We start from the raw sequence: 17,903 nt of genomic DNA on the forward strand, positions 1-17,903 counted from the left end.
AAAACAAAACACGTGGTTGTAAAATAATGTGAAAAAGCTGAGGGTGTATGAATACTTTTGCTAGGCATTACTTTGGTTTTCTTTTGCTTCAAAAAAAATCGTGTAATTTGTGTGGTTGATCAGATCAAGCTGTGTATACCTAGTTTTACAGAAGTAATGAGGACGATTAAACATCAACAATTTCAAATGTTGTCAATAATATCATTTCCTGTCAGAAATAAAATGCTTATAATCCAAATCATTTAACGAAAAACTAGTAGGTTTTTGTCAAAACACGTTTGTTTCCTGCAAAAGGTTTCCATGTTTATTTGAACTAAAATAGCATAAAAAGGTTTTCAAGAATGATTTATTAAAGGGACCTCGCTCAGTAAGGCTGAGCAGTTGATATATAACTCGCTCAAATATTATGGGAATTTATTCGGTCAGCAATGGGCTTTGTAAGTTTATTAAAAGTACCGAGAGGAGTTCGATTGAAAGAAACATAATCCAATCAAATGCGTACGACGCCATTCGCGAACCGGAATGCCCCGTGTGATTGTCCAATGAACACACGGGAAATACTGAAAAGATTGGTCTAGAATTCTCTGTAGACCAATAGAATTGAGAGCTTTACGCCTGCAGTGCTAAGTGACTCCGCCCCCAGCTTCCATTTCTGAACTGAGGAGACGCCGCCGCGCTCGCGTACAGCCCTCGTCTTTTTTTTTAAAAAAATATACACGTTTAAGTAAATAAAGTCGGTTCGGTGTCGCATATTTGGGCCATTGCCTAAAAATAGCGAGTGAAACAGCACACATTGTGTGTCTTGGAACGCTGTTTGAGTTATAGCTAGAGCCGAAGCTAGCATTTTATTTCCCATTTTAACTTTACAGAGCGGCGTTTTCCGCCGTTTTTTTTCTTTCCGCCGCCCCGCTCACTCTACCCCCTTGCGTGTGAGTGGGGGCCTGCAACGTCGGTTTAGCCACGAGGCGCGTCGGTAGTGTCGGATAAGAGCGATGGCGGAGTTCGGCAACGGACTAGCAGACGAATCTCTATTAGATTCAGATCCCGGACATCCCGAACTGGAAGACCCAGGTGTCGGTGACGAAGAACCGGGGTTAGAAGAGGGAGAGGCCGCAATTGAAGACCCGGTGAGTAAAGGGTATTGTTCCACGAGTGAGAACCATCTTGAGTACCAAGGCACGTTAGTGTCACTTCGGACCAGTTGTTTAAACAGAACCTCTAGTTTTTTTCTGATCTCCTTCTACAAATCATTGGTCACATGCCGTCTGATAACGCTACTTCGTTATCAACCGCCATTGTGGTTCACGCAGTGCAGCAGACTTGGGTGGTGACATGCGTGGTGTTCGCGGCCATCTTGGCGCAAGAGCAACACCAGTTTCTCTGCGCTAGAGAGAGCAGCCCTAGCCTGTTGGGGGTCGAGGGGGGGGGAATCCTCGTCGCAAAAAAAAAAAAAAAAAGGGAAAAAAAAAATGCAGGACGGAGATGCGGGACATTGTTGGGGCAAGCACCGGACAGGCCGCCGCCGTTAGCTCTCGTTTTAAAAATCTACCTCCTTAAGAAGGCGACCGGCTGACGGTAATTTCATCTTTTATCTCCTTTCATTTTTCTTCAATGAAGCTGTTTCTGCTGTGCAGGCGCTGCTGTGCGCGCACACGCGAATGACCCAGCGGCAGAAGGCTAATGTTAGCATCAAATGCTGCACCCTAAATGACCAGCGAGCCTGTCGACTATTGTAGGTAGTCGCGGGATAAATTTGCGGCACGTCATGGTAGCTGTCGGGCTAATTGTGTTGCACGACAGACACCATTCATTCTCACGGGATAACATTGGTGTGAGCGAATAATGAAGCCATAGCTAGACGAGGCCGACATACACTTGACCATCGTTTTTTTTTTTTTTTTTTTGTTCGTTTTCTGTGCGCTTTGGCCGACTGTGGGCAGTAACCTGCATCACAGCGAGTTTAAAATTAATACCAGCTGCACATTTTCAATGGACTCACACATGCGTATTCTATCATTTGCACGTCAGTGCATATTTCCCAGGTAATTACTGGATAGCATTGCTCTGGCGAGGAATTCAGGTTTTCTTGTGGAGAAACCGTAGCTGGGGACGCAGATGGAAAAAGGGGGCTGTGGTATTTAAGGGGCTGGGTTTGCGTCTTAAACAGTTTTTTTTTTGCTGGAGGAAAAGAAGGGAGCGTGAGACCTTGTTCTTAATATGCGTCAAAAAATAGGGGTCATTACGTGTCAGATGCAGGTGGATTGGTCCCCTGGTCTACATATGAATCGTGAGGATATTTGTGATGTCTTGGATTATAACAAACTGAATGCAGGAAGACTGACTCGGTTACAGTAACTTCCTTTTTGTCCTCTGATTGGGGGATCCGAATTTAGGATGATTCTTGAGTGTTACTGTGAGCAAGTGAATTAAAAAAAAAAAAAAAAGGCAAATAGGCAGTGGCTCTGAATGATGCTGGAGCGACTCCCACTGTGCTGCAGTGCACCACTGTCAGACAGGAGGGACTTCACACACCTGAGGGCACCCTCAAGTCAGTATTCGGTGCAAATGATGTGACTGTTTTATAGAAAAATGTGTTATTGAATGAGAACCTATGGCCTCAGAGCAAACTGATCTCAGTTGTTTGAGTTGAGCAGCTATTTGACAAATAAGTCTCTGGGTGAAAACACACAAATTTTCTTGGAAGGTTCGGTGTTGGAACTTGGGAGCCAGAATTTCTAGTTTACATGAGATTAATAAAGTGCGTGGCAATGTGCAATGATTTTTGTTTGTAATAATAATAATAATACATTTTATTTGTAACGCACCTTACATTTCAAAGAAATATCAAAGTGCTAGATGTAGATGACAACGCTATTTTTTAAGAATTGTATTTATTTATTTTTTGGCTTTGGCCAAAATGCTAAATGGTTGTAGAAAACATGGCTGATAAAATGGTCGACCATAAGAAGTTGTAAACCCTAAGTTCCTATTTAAAGGTATCAAAAGTAAGAACATCGTCAATAGGTTATTCTGTGGTGCACCGTAGAGTTTTATAAATATAAGTTAATTGTATGACCTATGCTTTAATGCGTTATTTGGGATAATCGTGTCAAATATCTTTTAATCATTGTCTATTTGAAACCTGTCTCTGTCTGCTGTAAATGTATTATTTTTATGGAAAAAATGGCTGTGATTAAAATCTTTTTGTAACCGGAAAGATTTTTAACAGTTGCACAACTATGTAATGAATTAGTGGTATTTTTTTTTTCTTTTTCTTTTTTCCATTTGTTGGCTCTGTTGGTTTTTAGTTGTATGCTGGACAGAGAGGAAATAAAAAATTGCAGAGAAAATAACCTGCAGCAAAAGGCCATAGACTGGATCTACTCAAATGAGGACTTTTATCTTTGGTGCATATATTTTTAAAACCGTTGATCATCAACATCACATGCATGTCAATGGTAACAGTTTATGAAGCTACTAGTTTGACGGATGTATTGGGAATGTGCGTGTTTTGCAGGAACTGGAGGCTATTAAAGCCCGGGTCCGAGAGATGGAGGAAGAGGCAGAAAAGCTGAAGGAGCTACAGAACGAGGTGGAGAAACAGATGAATCTCAGCCCCCCACCAGGTACGTTTGTTTTTCAGTTGACCAGTCTGTAGTGTTCCTCTTTCTTTTGCAGTGAAGGGATGATGCTATAACAGTTATGTGGTTTCTTGAAAATAATTTTGTCTCAATGTACCCTTTTGAGTGGCTCCGTTTTAACTTTTTTTTGGTTTGTTTTTTTTTTTTTTTAAGTACGCTGAAAAGGTTAGTTCATTATAACAAATAGAATTTCTTTCTTTCTCTCTCTTTCTCCCTTTCTTTGTCTTGGTGCCAAGGAGAAGCTCAACAGATTTACTTTCATAAGTGGAGCATTATGGCTTTCACTCTACTTGAGTTTTATATCTCCATCTATATATATATATATATATATATATATATATAGCTTGTGATGACTAAGCTTATTTGTATGCTTAACTAAATATTCTAAATATTATTTATTGCATTGAGGTTCTTTGTGTTCTTTGTGTTTTCCAAATCCTGCCGTTTTATTTAGTAAGTGAAGCTTAGCGCCCCGCCAGGCTTATAGTTCTCTGGAGAAAACTCTGGGTGTTCTATACTCAAATTGTTTAAATTTGCTGTCAAAACTACAAGATGCAATTTTGACTTGGAAAGTTGGTTTCCAAACTCAGTATCAAATATGGCTGCCACAGGTATGAAATACAGCACTAAATGTTAAAGCTGTTAGCACTTCTGTTGCGTTTATCACATTAGATTTGTGACATTCATGTTGGTGTTTTAATAGCTATTTGGTCCTTCAGTGTTTATTAAAATTCCGACCATTTATGGGCTTGTATTTCTGTTGGTAGTTGGCATCAGAGAAAATAACCTGCAGCAAAAGGCCATAGACTGGATCTACTCAAATGAGGACTTTTATCTTTGGTGCATATATTTTATGCACCAAAGTGGTATTGGCTAATAGCCATTAGCCAATACCACTAGGTTTCCAACCTACAACTACAACTCACTCCACTCAGATGTGATGCCATGACACCCCAACCCTGATCTGAGTTTACAGATAAATTGAACAGCAGCAAAAGACTAAATAAGAAGTGGAAGAGGCATGCTTGTGAAAATATGTGGTTTATAATGAATGTGCCACCAGTAGTGGTGATAATGCAAATGGCTTTACTTTTGAGTGTTTTGTTTGCTTGAGCAGTCCAACATTGCCAATTGTTTGAAATAAAATTTTTGATCTACGAGTGTATTACTATGGCAGAGCAAAACCACAGTTTTACTTTCAATTTCTAAGACAAAAGTGATCATTTAAGGGTTTTCATAAAATTGTCTGGCAAAGTGTTTCCAACCACAGCAACACCACCCAATAAAATTTTGTACTAAAAAGGTATCCAGCTTAACCAAAAGTTGTTTAATTGTTGACCCAGTTGGACTTGCAGCTCAACAAAGCCCGTTAGCTGCTTCACATGTGATTTATTTCCAGTGCTGCCTCACATAGCTGTGGGCCTGCTCTGTGGCTGCCATGGTGAAGAAGACAAGTTGTTACTAATGCAGAGGAGCTCAAAATAGGTTTCCATCTAAATGTCCTTTTGCTATTCCTGAACTCTTCATTAGGAGCTCCTTTTTGGAAGATGAAAACTTAGGAGCACACCCTAGTGTTTGCCATGGGGTGAGGGGTCAGGATGTCTCAACATTACTTTAAGGAAAACCCTCTTAAAGGACAAAATAAAAAATCCTGTGATGCATAAGTTTTTCTGGATGACCTGATTATCATCTGTCCCAACCAGAAAATTGCTTGGCAACATAAGACCATTACAGGCAGAGTTCAGGGTATGGCCACCACTCTTAGCAGAGACGTGCAAAAAAGGTTTGGATCAATGAGCTCTGATTGGCCAATAAACTTGAGACGTAATGTGAAGCAAATAAACTAAACGTGCTGTAGCTTTGCTATATGATTGAGTATTTTTTTTCTAGTTTACATAAATCCTTCATCTCCAGTTATTCTGAGGTCACCATTTCAAAATAAAACGATTCAGTGATCTAGTGAATCAAATACAGGACTGCTTTAAATAGTTCCACATTTTTATGTTTTTTATTTTTTAAAATACGTTTATGTAATGACGAACAGTCTGCCGTCGTGGAATTAAACCTTATTATGAACTGGATTTCTGTATTGTCTTGACTGTTACTGCATACATTTTGATAATTAACGAGTTAAACTTGAGATTTCATGCGACTGAGTCATTCTCTCTCTCTATAAATATATTTTTAAAGCACTTTCTGCTAATAAAAAGTTAGTTCAGACATGTGAGTCCCAGAAAATGGAAAAAGGCCTGTTGTTTAATCCTCTTTCCACCTTATTTTAATAAATTATGAACAAAAATTTGATAACCCTGAATGGTGCAGAGGTTATTTTGGGTAAAATCATGCAGCAAACCCTCTGTTCCTAGACTGTACGATCACCACAAATGTTGGAATTTAAAACCCGTAATTTTGCTTCCAGATCTGTCCTTCAAATCCAGTTGTAAGCCGTCTTGTCTGCCTCACAGCAGTCATATTGACTTTTTCTCCCTCCTCTGTTTTCAGTTGGTCCTGTCATCATGTCCATCGAGGAGAAGATGGAAGCAGATGGCAGATCTATTTATGTTGGCAATGTGAGTAACAGTCTGTTGTCCTGCGCTCTGTTTGACACTTTTGTCACTTAGAGTTTAGTAAAAAAAAAAGACACAATTTCCCATGTTGCTACTAAAAGAAAAGGAAGAAAAGTTGGAATTTTGTCCTTATGAAGCGGGTCACTAATCGTCGGTATTTGTAGTTCTTTCACTTTAAATGAACTCCAGACATTTTCCAAGACAAACCTGAATATCCTGTTTAGTTTTTTGTCATGAAAGGGCAGCATTCAGCACTTCCATACTTGTACTATTTGGTACTACAGCTTGAAAGTATTTAGCATACAGATATCCTGTATGTAGTGCTCAGCTCCCTGCTGCTTTGTTCGGGTTTTGTTGGCCTCCCTCTCTTCTGCCCTTTTCTCTCTGACACTTCAATTGGCTTGTTTTAGTCAGAATGAACACTGTCCTTCACTCAGGTTGCTGTGGTTACATTGTGACTTCTGAAACCCATCAACAGTGATAATGTTCATATTTGACAAATAAGTTCTTTTATTGTCAGATTTGTTGGATGTTGGCGTTTCTCATGTCTCTCCCTGTGATGTTTTTGTACATTTTCTCTCCTCAGGTGGATTACGGTGCTACTGCAGAGGAGCTTGAGGCTCACTTTCATGGCTGTGGTTCAGTAAACAGAGTCACCATTCTATGTGACAAATACACAGGGCATCCAAAGGGGTAATAACCCACCTAATTTCTCTTATGTTGCTGACTAAGAATAAGTTAGCAAATATTTTAAATGATGCACGGATTAATTTAATTTGGAGATAAATGCAAAGGAAGTTCAGTTTTTCAGTGAGACAGGGATAACCTTTTTTTTTTAAATTTTATTTGATAAAATAACGATGAAAGAAGTTTCAGTTTCCATTTTATTGCATAATCCTGTTCTTGTATTAAGAAATTTCTGTTGCTTAGCAATTTATTTCTCCCCCCTTCATTTTTAGGTTTGCTTATATTGAGTTTGCAGACAAAGAGTCTGTTAGGACAGCTATGGCTCTGGATGAATCCCTTTTCAGAGGAAGACAGATAAAGGTAAGAAACTATGACTTTATAACATGCAATAAATGGACAGTAACTTAACTTAGTTTTTTCATGTAATGGAAAGTAAAAACAAGATTTAACCTTTGTGATCTGAAACATTTTACTAGTCAATAAAATGGTCCAAGTCCAAGGCGACGCAGTGACCATCCAAAAACAGTGTTTACGTCACACTGGAACTGCATGTTTTGAGTCTGAGAGCTCCTAACACCCCAAACTGTTTTCAGGTGGGAGCCAAGAGAACAAACAGACCAGGCATCAGCACCACAGATCGCGGTTTTCCTCGGGGCCGGTTCCGATCACGGGGAGGAGGAGGAAGCTTCTCCTCGCGTGCACGATACTACAGTGGTTACACGCCACCGAGAGGCAGAGGACGGGCCTTCAGGTGAGCTGCTGTCGAGGCCTCTTGAGTCAGACCCCGGGGAACCTTACCGTCATGTATAACATGCCATCCACCGTCAAAATCTGTCGGTACCCTTCACTTAAAATGTAACATTAGAGACTGTAAAACATTCCATTTAGCTTACGAATAACACTGAGAGCAAGGGCTCCACTTTGTCTGTTATTATCGCTACTACAAAGTCTCCAGGCCATTTTATTTGTCAGCTCAATCATACAGGTTTTCTTCTGGTCCTTGCTACCTTATTTAGTGAAGCTGGCATTCAATTGGAACTAGTCTGGGTTGTATCCTTTCATTTTTGTGAGAAAATGTCTGACCCTCAAGGTCACAGTCTCTAATCAGAAACTCCCACACACACACACATAATGAAACCTTAACCCTCCCAGTTCACTCACAGATCTGGCCTGCAAGGCAGAGAGGGGAGAGGCTTGGATAAGGGTAAAACTACTGATACTAATGGACAGGACCTCAAATTCCCCCAAGGATTGATTAAAAGGTGGAAATTAGATAAACTGTGGTTAGAAAGAATCTAATCTTAAACTCCTGATAACTACACAATGTGCCCTCATTAATCAGCAGCAGCATAGGTTAGCATGTCGAAACCTTAGAACATTCAGAGTTGTTCCATTTGAACTGGCCTTGATGATTTATCTCAGAGGAGTCTGGTAGCTACATCAGGACTTTTATCACTGCTTTAGTTCAGACTGAGCTGCAGATCTGAACCACATGTAACATTTCACCAGTGCTTTGTCTTATTGTGGAAAAAATATCAGCATCAAACCTGGCACGGAGCTGCAGCAAGCTTGGGAAGGTTTCAGTTTTTAGCTGTGATCAAATATCAGGCTTGTTGGATTGGTTTTTTGTTCCTAGTTAAAACCACCTCAGCTAGCATTTCACTGTGCTAAAGGATTAAGTAGCCAAATCATATTTCTGTAAAACCTACTCTGTCTGAAAGCCTACGGCAAGAGAAATGAGGCATGGAGCTTTTTGGGATTAAAATCTAAAGTAAAAACACTATAGAATCTCAGTATTTACTCAGATTTAAAACTACAACATGAATTGCAACTAATGTTATCAGCATTTCAGTAGTATCTCAATGTCACACCTCATTATTATTTGGTTAAGTGCTCTCCTCGGCGTTTATAGTACAAAAGATCAGTATGCACTGCACCTTAATAAAATTCAACATGCCACTCTGAGAGCTTTATAACATCTTACTGTAAATAATTCACTTTTAGAAACTAATTTTTAGATTTTTTAAAATCTTGGATCAAGTTTATTCTAATGTTAAAGATGTATTCCTGAACAGCGTTCTTTTTTATTTGACCTTTGACCTTGAAAGAAAAGTAAGCAAAGTGGCAGAACTGAACAATGTTATATAATTGGCTCCAAACTCTGCAACCTTTTTGTCTTATGTCTTGCCCAAATGTAGCCGGGTGTTTATAAAACTGAATAACTCCGCTAGATCATTTAAAAAAGTATCGTACACACGGGCTTGGTTTCAGAAAAGTTTACATCCACATGAAACCATACAAATCTGCCCCAGAGTATTTTAAATATGCCAAACCCATAGAGGGCAATGTGTGGAACCCTAAATCTCAATTTTCACATAGTTTTCTGAAATATCCACTTTGGAGTTTTTCCTAAATAATCCTTTTTAGTGATGCTACAGAGTTTTTGTGTGGATCAAAGGCCAAACAAAAACTCTGTTTTCCCAGATATCTGGCTACATGTGGACTAGGCCACAGGCATGCATTGTCTTGCCAATGATGACACCGGTAGTTTGAGTTGGCACAGAAATGTGTTCACCTTGTGGGAAAATGTTGTGGCCTTCTCACAGCCTGCTGAGCGGCAGTATGCAGCAGCAGCAGGTGTGGGAGGGGCCATCCTGCATTACTCCATGCCCCATTCAGTCAGAATGAAGTCTCTCCAGCACTTCATCTGACATCTCAATTAAACGACTTGAAACATTTCTAAACCTTGATGCCAAAAACCGGCCCAATGCTGTCAGGATGATCACATCCACATGATTATCTTCCCAAGTACGTGCAGCGAAGAGCCAAGATTTTGATGCCTAACAGTATTCATAATGTCATTTGTGTTTATTTAAATTCTTTTTGTACTCGTATTCATGTGGACTTTTCTTTTTTTTTTTGCATGAACATGACCCCCCGCCCTCCCTTCCACTTACACCGCGCACACACTCACTTCAGCTTCACTGCGCTCACTCCCAGAAACGAGGGTTCATTACTGCAGCCTGACCTCGGCATCTGGGCTACCGAGCGGCGGGGCGTTCAGTCCCAGTGTGACCTGTTTGTGCTGTCTGTGTGAATGAGAGGCGCTCTGCCGCTGGCTGGCGTCACACTGTACGTGTGTGTGTGTCACGTTGTGTTTCTGAGTGTGGATTAACGCTGCAGTTGTGAGTCCACCGTGTAAGTGAATGCGTCTCGCTGATGGTGTGTGTGGTGCTGTTTGTCCTCACGGTCTTTCCCCCACAGTGACCCCCAGAAGGAGGCTCTCTCATAGAGAGACAGAGAGAGAGAGAAAGAGGGAGAGTGTCATTGCTGTCCCCCCTCACACCACCCACAACCTCCCCACACACACTTTTCGTTCTCACTCAATATCTGAAAAACAATTTTTCCTCCTTTTTTAAAGCTACTAGTCTCCTTCCACACTGATTAAAAGACAGCCTGTCTCATTTTAGTCATTTACAGTTGACTTTTTATTCAAACCTTTTCCTGCCCTCACGCACTCTCACTTATCTATCTATATATATTTATCACACCAGGAAATTGGTGTCCATCTTCTTAAGCCAAACAGAAAAAAAATCTCACCCTCTTTTTCTCTCTCTTTTCCAGGGGCCGAGGGCGAACAACATCGTGGTATTCCCCTTACTAAACACCCCCCCCTCCCCAGTACTCCCCTTACTATCAGTCCTCCCCTCCCATCTCTGTTCCATTTTAAAACACACACACACACATACACACACCCACACACAATGAAACTCCTCCCCTCCCCACCAAAAAAAAGAAGAAACCACTGAGGAGAGGAAAAAAAAGACAAAAAATGGAAAAAAAAAAAAAAAAAAAAACGGAAAAAAAACCCCCACAAACCCCTCTCCTGGACAGAGAGACTGGCTGGCCGCAGTGTGAGATTGTGTGAGAGCGTGCGTGTGCAGAGCTTGATGCGGTCACACCTGGTAAGGTAAACCTCGGTTGGCCATTGGTGGGGGCGGGAGGGAGGTGAAGCATCTGTTGGGTTTCTCTTTCTTGTTTTTGTTTTTTATTTTTGTTTGTTTTCTGAATGGGAGGGATGGGTTGGGGAAAAGTGGTTTAACAAAAAAAAAAAAGTGGTTTAAAAAGAAAGATGGTATCTCAGGCTGCAGATGTGTCTCCTTTGGTCTGGCTGTGACCTCCTGCTTTCACACCATCACCAGTACAGCCCACCCACTCACCTTCCACCGCCATCCAAAAAAAAAAAAAAAAACGGGAGGGAAGGGGAAAAAAGGGAGGGAGGGCAGGAAGAAGGAAAGTTGATGTTTGATTTTTGTTTGTTTTTTTGTTGTTAGCGCATCAGTGTGAAACGTCCACTAGCTTTTGAGTGGTTGTTGTTGTTGCAATTTTTGTTGTTTGGAGTTTGTCATTACCTCCTGATTCCCCCCCCCTTACCCCACCTCACCCTCTCAACCCTCTTCTGTCTGTTTTCTCCCTCTTACACCCTACCCCCTAAAATGTATTTTCTTAATTTATGGATCATCTACTGTCCAGTGAAAGACTGTAGGATTGTATTTTTTTTCCCCCATCTGTTTTGTAGATGAAGTAACTTTGTTTTCTCAAGTTTTCCCCAAACCAGGCATGTTTCATATCATATTTTTTTATTTTTTTTTAGTACTTCCCCCTTCATTTCCCCCAGTGCTCCTCCCTCTGTGCACCTTGTCTTCCATCTCTCCACCCCCCCTCCTCCACCTCCTTCCCCCTCTCCTCTCTCTGTATATTAGACCACTTCTTGTCGTTTCAGGTTTCAGGACCAGTGGAGGCTGACAACCCCTCCCCAAGTGGCGCCGGCCCCCCCCACTGTCTCCGCAGCATCTCTGTCTCTCTCCGCTCCCGCTATGCACACTCACCCCATCCTGTCGGTGTGGGGAGGCGGGGGAGGGGGGCAGGGCGACCACAGGCCCACCGCGGGGGGCATTTACTACAACAGCAAACGCTGACGATGCTTTTTAACTAACACTTTAAAAAAAATAAATAAATAAATTTTTAAAAAACAAACAAAAAAAAAAACGTCACACATCGCCCACAACGAACATACACACCTAACCAAACACACCGCAGTACTGACGGCCAGCCAAGCCGACACATGATTTCCCACACACAGCTGAAGCCAACAATAGCCCAGTGGCAGACAGGCAAGTTTGTGCTAGAGGGTGGAGAAACGGGGTGAGACGAGGGGTGATTAATTATCAAGGTGCGACTCGAGGGCGCCCCCTTTCTCTGACTAGGCGCAGTGTAGTCACGGCTTGTTTGAGAAAGGCTGCCCAGCTAACAGCATTGATTTAAATTGAAGAGTGGGCTGGAGCTGTTTTAGGGTGGGGAAAGTCAGGGGGTGGGGTTGGTCTGGAGACCTTTTTTTGTTTGGTTTTTTTTTGTTTTGGGAAAAAAAAAAAAAAAAAAGATTGGGGGGTTTGAGTTTGAACAAATGTTTTGCTTTTTTATTTTTATTTTTAACCCATGAGTCTGTAATTAGGAGAAAAAAAAATAAAGACATTGTGTAAAAATGAAATTGTGTCAGTTTTTCTTTCTGCTGTGGTCCGTCTAAGAAATGTTCACTCATGTATTTATTAGTTCCTCATGGAAAATACTGAACTATTGTGGCATATTTAATTGTCAAACTGCTCTGAAACGTGAACACACATTTTTCTACTGAATTTTACAATTCACAAGGATTGTTTTTCATTTCAAGGAATCTTGACTTCGTTCAGGAAGCAATATTTCACTTGACAAATTCAATCTGAATTTATTTACTCAGTTAAAACTTTAGATGCTTTATATTTCTAATAACATTCCTATGTTGCTGTCTAACATACCTAGACAACACACCTGTGACTGCTGTATTTATTAAATGTCTGTGTGAAGCAACACTACTGGTAAGAAGGTAAATCCTACTCAATTTTTTTTTTTTATTGGAAAAAACATGATTAATAGGTTGCAGATAGTCAAACTAACCTTTAAATAAAAAGCTAAAGCAATTTTGGGTCTACACAGCCAGGGTATGACTCAGAGTATTGGCTGTGGTGTTCATCTGTCACATTCCAGGGATCATGAATCTGTTTGAAAGTTGTAAAATAAGGTCAAGTTGCTTTTTACTGAAGTTAATATGCTATCGAAATCAGTATTTCAATGCAATCAGCACAAACGCACCTAATACGTGCAATTAATAGATAAGGTCAGAAGTTGGTCAAGTCTATTCAGCATAGCAAAAACTTCTAACTTTTCAGTTCACAGTAAGCAGATGGCAAAGAAAAATGCAGACACTATTCTTAAGCACCTTTTAACCTTTTAGTTTCTCTAGGGTATTTTTTTTCTCCATGTTTTGAATTGGAATGTAATGTGCTGAGTTCCCACTCCGTTTATGTATAATGAAATAAAACAAATTGAGCTAGAATGAACATTTCCAAACACCCGTATTTGGCTAATATCTCACTTTCCATTCCCCAGTGTTTCCTAAAGCTTGATCAGAAAACACTTTGCTTCAAATGTGTCTTGCTCCTTTTAATCTGAGGGAGCAGTTTTGGTACGGCACTGGTTTTTGCTTTGTAAAGCATATATATGTGTATATATATGTTAAACTAGACAGGATGATGCCACAAATATTATCAGTAACTAGATGCAACCAGGGATATGTGCCAAATTGCTGCTGTTGGCACCGAGTTAAGTAGAGCAAGCAGCCGTGGCGGCCATTAATCCTCCCCAACATCTGGCAGCAGCTGTTCGAGTTCTGCGCGCCGTTACAACTGAAAGGGTTTTACGGGGCAAGCTTCACTTCTCACACCTCATAGAAAAGGTAGTAACGAATGCTGCATTCAAGTTGTAGTCGGAACTGTCCCAGTTGATTTTTCCCAGTCGGAAAAGTCAACTGGGACGCCCTCCGAAGTTGGATTTCCGATTGGCAAAGTGGGAGCAACTCTAACTACCTCCAAGTAGGACTTGTACACATTTTGCACGTGTCTACATGTGACAGTACTTTAAAACCAACGCTACATGTAGCACCCACAACTCTAAACAAATTAAAAGTGTTTGCTCATAGGTATTGGAAACGATGTTTAGGCACCGCCATGTTGGAACCATTCTGACTACTAGACGGAACGCTATTACTTGGGGTCTGACGTCAAACCCAGTTCCGAGTTCTGAATTCCCAGGTAACTGGAACGCAGCATTGAATTGTGTAACCTCTGTTTGATTGACATAGGAAACATGACTGCCCTCTAGTGGCAAGTAATAACAGGACGGCTGCAATTTGACAACCAATTAAAAAAAAAAAACAGTGATGTGGAGTTTATTGCTTCAACACAATGAATAAAAAACATTTACATTTAATATTCTGATATCATTAAACACCACAGCTTGGTTTATCTGTGTTTCTTGAAGGCTGTAAAAAGAAAAAACAATATGAATATTCTATTCGTTACATATCATAGCCCCCATCCCTTTACCTTAAAAAAAAAAACAAAAACAGACTCACCTCTCCTCTTGGTTTTCTTTTTCATGAGTTTCTTCTTCTTCTTTGGCCTAGCGCTTTCCCCATCCTGGGGCAATTAGACAAAAAAAGTACCTTAGAACTGGCAGATAAAGAAAGCAACACATATCCCATAATCCACTGGCGAACTTGGTAAAGAGAAAGTTCCTCCATATATGCCATTCACTTGTGAGAAAGTCAGAGGTTACTGAAAACACACCTGTCCACCTTCACCGCCGGTCAGAGCTGTGATGTCACCGAAGTGTGTGATGCCGGTCAGCTGGCCGGACATGGCCATCGTGCTCCTCTTCCTGGCTTTCTTCTCGTGCTTCGGCACATTCAGACGCACCATCATCGACTCCTCGTAATTTTTCCTGTAGAGTAACAATTGGGTAAACATTTTTAAACTCCCACCACATTTCCCTGCAATGGGAGTATTTGGTGCAAGTCTTTCTAAAACACCAGTGGAGCAGCACGACACAAAAACCTAATAAAATTCAAACAGGCGGATGTCTGAACAGACTGCAATAAAGCCGTCAAGCCTCAACCTGTGGAGCTCGTCTCGGCTTTCCCTCTCCGTCTGGAAGTCTCGTCTGTCCCGGATCTCCTCCGGGGCGTCGCTGTACTGCTGCCTCAGCTCCTGGATCACGGAGCTCCGCAGAGCTGCTCGTCGCTGCCGCTCCGTCTGAGCCTTCTTCCTGTCCGCTTCTGTCATGTCACCGTCTGAGGGGAAATTAGCCGTTTTAACATCCGATGCCGAGAAATCACCGTGGAACAACTCCGTCCCATCAGAGGGGAATGTCGTTACCATAATGCACCGGCGCAATCTTCGGTGGCACATATTTCCTCCCACTAGAGTGAGCTGCTTTCTTGTCGGAGGCTGCCTTGTTCTTCGTTTCACCCTCAGAGTCCTCCGATTCGCTCAGCTAGACAATAAGGCACAAAAGAATCTCAGCTTTTTTGTCTCTTTATCCAAACTTAAAACAACTTCATTCCAATAAATTGAGAGAAAGACTCTCTATAAGCCATTTAACTAAAACTCTTCGGTAACGAGTGGAAGAACTTACTTTGCTGATGAAATTTTCAGGATTTGGACGCAGCTGGAGCGGATCATTGTCAGCTAAACTCAAGAAAAACAGATACAAATTGTATTCAAATCATGCTGCTTAAGCACTAATGACCTTTCACATATGATATTTAATGGAGGGGAAATAAAAAACCCCACATATACTGTATATATATATATATATATATATAGATATTTATATTTATATATATTACCTAAACTTCCAGTAACAGCAGTGCGTACCAGTTTATCAATCTGGTACTTCAGTTTGTGGTCTAGCGGTCGCATTTTCTCTAGCACCTACAAAAGAGGGGAAAAGCTGAATAAAGAGAGCAGCCTGCGCAGACAGGAACCGCGGCGCGTCTTGTAGACATTCTTACAGTTCTGATGGTGACCACTCTGCTCAAAGCTTCGCTGTCTTTCATCTTGCCTCCTTCGGCTTTGATGCTGATGAGATGAGTGAGGTCCTGAAGGTAGAAGAGCAGGAGGTTGTAGCGAAGGTCCAAGAAGGACAGACCCTGCGAGGAACCATCAGAAACAAACAGTGGTTGTTTTTTTTTCCCCATTATTGTTTTTTATTAAAGAATCAGAACCTTTTCATTAAATGTTTACAATACCTCAAAGAAATATTCATACTTCTTGAACTTTTTGACATTTCAGCACAGTGAAATCACAGACTATTATGTGACTGTGCAGCAAAAAAGTAGCGCAAGAAAATTAGTTGCAGCATTCTTTTTGTATAAACCCCTCCACCCCCAACAAAACAGCATATATTGGTATTCAGTTTCTGGGAGTGGTGGCAGCATCATGGCATGGGGATGCCTTTTTTTTTAACGCATATATATATTTTTTTTCTTTTTCTTGTTTACAAATAGTATGAAAAATGTGTTGCACATTTGCATTCGGCCCCTCTGAGTCAGTATTTTTTGCAACTTTGTTGCTATTTTTAATAATTTTTCTGACAAAAAAAAAACCCAACAAAAAAACAAAACTGCATTGGCCAAAATCTAAATCGTCAAGTTTTTAAGAAAGCAAAATTGGTGCTACCATAAAAACATCCATCCATCCATTTTCTGTTCACCCTTGTCCCTAATGGGGTCGGGAGGGGTGCCGGTGTCTATCTCCAGCTACGTTCCGGGCGAGAGGCGGGGTTCACCCTGGACAGGTCGCCAGTCTGTCGCAGGGCAACACAGAGACATACAGGACAAACAACCATGCACACACACACAAACACACACACCTAGGTCGAATTTAGAGAGACCAATTAACCTAGCAGTCAGTTTTTGGACTGTGGGAGGAAGCCGGAGTACCCGGAGAGAACCCACGCATGCACAGGGAGAACATGCAAACTCCATGCAGAAAGAACCCAGGACCTTCTTGCTGCAAGGCAACAGTGCTACCAACTGCGCCACTGTGCAGCCTACCATAAAAACAAACAAACAAACAAAAAAGGCATGTTTGGCCATTTATCTGTTCATTTTCAAGTGTATGATTTCAGCTTGACAAAATGTAAACAAGTTGAAGAGGTACGTGATGGGATATCTTCAACTAAAATGCGTTCGCAGATTTAGGTCACGTAGAGTTATACAGATGTTTACTTACCTTTGCAGTGTTGAACACTCCATTCTGAACTTTAGTCAGCAGCTCTCGAACATAACTGGTTACTGATGCTACCTAAGGTAAACAAAAAGGTCAAACCTTCATCTATGGCGAACCACTACAGTAAAAGCAACAGGCACATAGTATTTTCCAAGGAACCACTGTAAAGTAGCGACTATATGCTACTTCATAGAACATCCAGTTCCATTGCAATAGAATATTACACCTTCTGCCACCATCTAATAATCTCGAACAAAGTCATAAGTGATGAATGACGTGTTTCTACTGTTTCATTTAACATCCTTCGTGCAGAAGCTGCGACATTTTCAAAGCTGAGGTTTAAAGTAAAGCCTCAACATCCATTTATTTCTATTACATACAACTAAACCCACTTTATTGCGAACCTTACCTGTTCTGTGAGATTATTCAGCAGCTGCACAGCTTTGGGTAAATCACTTTCGATTAGATCCTGTGAGGCAACAGACAACATAAATAAATAAATAAATAATTAATTAAATAAATAAATAAATAAATAAATGAATAATACATGTGAAACAAAATAAAAAATTAAGAAAAATCACTTTAACACTTAAGTAGCAAAAGGCGAACAGGGTGTTTTTCCAGTAAGCTTCGTCGACTGCGTTTTAATGTTAACATATGTCACAAATATTTAGAGCTGTCTTCGGTATTTAAACGGCATTCAAGAACATTAAAGAAACCCTTTGTGCGGATATAATATATAAAATATCTTAGCAAGATGGATTTTACTCACGTTGTCAACAGGAGCAGCCATTTTAACTTCGCCCGACCTACGGAAGCCGCGGGGAGACAGTCTTCCTGGC

At 40.9% G+C, this 17,903-nt stretch overlaps 2 protein-coding genes across 4 annotated transcripts; one reads left to right on the plus strand and one right to left on the minus strand.

Moving 5' to 3' along the window:
- Positions 1 to 641: 641 nt before the first annotated feature.
- Positions 642 to 11,987, plus strand: pabpn1 (poly(A) binding protein, nuclear 1). Of its 3 annotated transcripts, none has more exons than XM_028004594.1 (7): positions 642 to 1,127; positions 3,518 to 3,626; positions 6,144 to 6,211; positions 6,795 to 6,901; positions 7,168 to 7,255; positions 7,489 to 7,646; positions 11,679 to 11,987. In XM_028004594.1, the coding sequence occupies exons 1-7, from the start codon at positions 993 to 995 to the stop codon at positions 11,872 to 11,874; spliced, it is 861 nt and encodes a 286-aa protein (XP_027860395.1). In that variant the 5' UTR covers positions 642 to 992; the 3' UTR covers positions 11,875 to 11,987. The 3 variants fall into 3 exon arrangements, with proteins under 3 accessions (XP_027860395.1, XP_027860396.1, XP_027860398.1); XM_028004595.1 differs by lacking the exon at positions 11,679 to 11,987 and adding an exon at positions 10,520 to 11,147 and having other exon boundaries at positions 644 to 1,127; XM_028004597.1 differs by lacking the exon at positions 642 to 1,127 and adding an exon at positions 1,448 to 1,575.
- A 2,212-nt stretch (positions 11,988 to 14,199) lies between these two features.
- ngdn (neuroguidin, EIF4E binding protein) lies at positions 14,200 to 17,854 on the minus strand. The gene is made up of 11 exons (XM_028004590.1): positions 17,834 to 17,854; positions 17,471 to 17,530; positions 17,065 to 17,136; positions 15,843 to 15,980; positions 15,678 to 15,762; positions 15,464 to 15,516; positions 15,205 to 15,322; positions 14,945 to 15,119; positions 14,617 to 14,770; positions 14,403 to 14,466; positions 14,200 to 14,309 (listed from the first exon to the last, which is right to left on the minus strand). Exons 1-11 carry the CDS (start codon positions 17,852 to 17,854, stop codon positions 14,290 to 14,292), a joined length of 960 nt encoding a protein of 319 aa, XP_027860391.1. The 3' UTR covers positions 14,200 to 14,289.
- Positions 17,855 to 17,903: the final 49 nt, after the last annotated feature.

The sequence above is a fragment of the Xiphophorus couchianus genome, chromosome 21 (assembly GCF_001444195.1).
Source record: "Xiphophorus couchianus chromosome 21, X_couchianus-1.0, whole genome shotgun sequence".
In the NCBI taxonomy this organism is placed as follows: domain Eukaryota; kingdom Metazoa; phylum Chordata; class Actinopteri; order Cyprinodontiformes; family Poeciliidae; genus Xiphophorus; species Xiphophorus couchianus.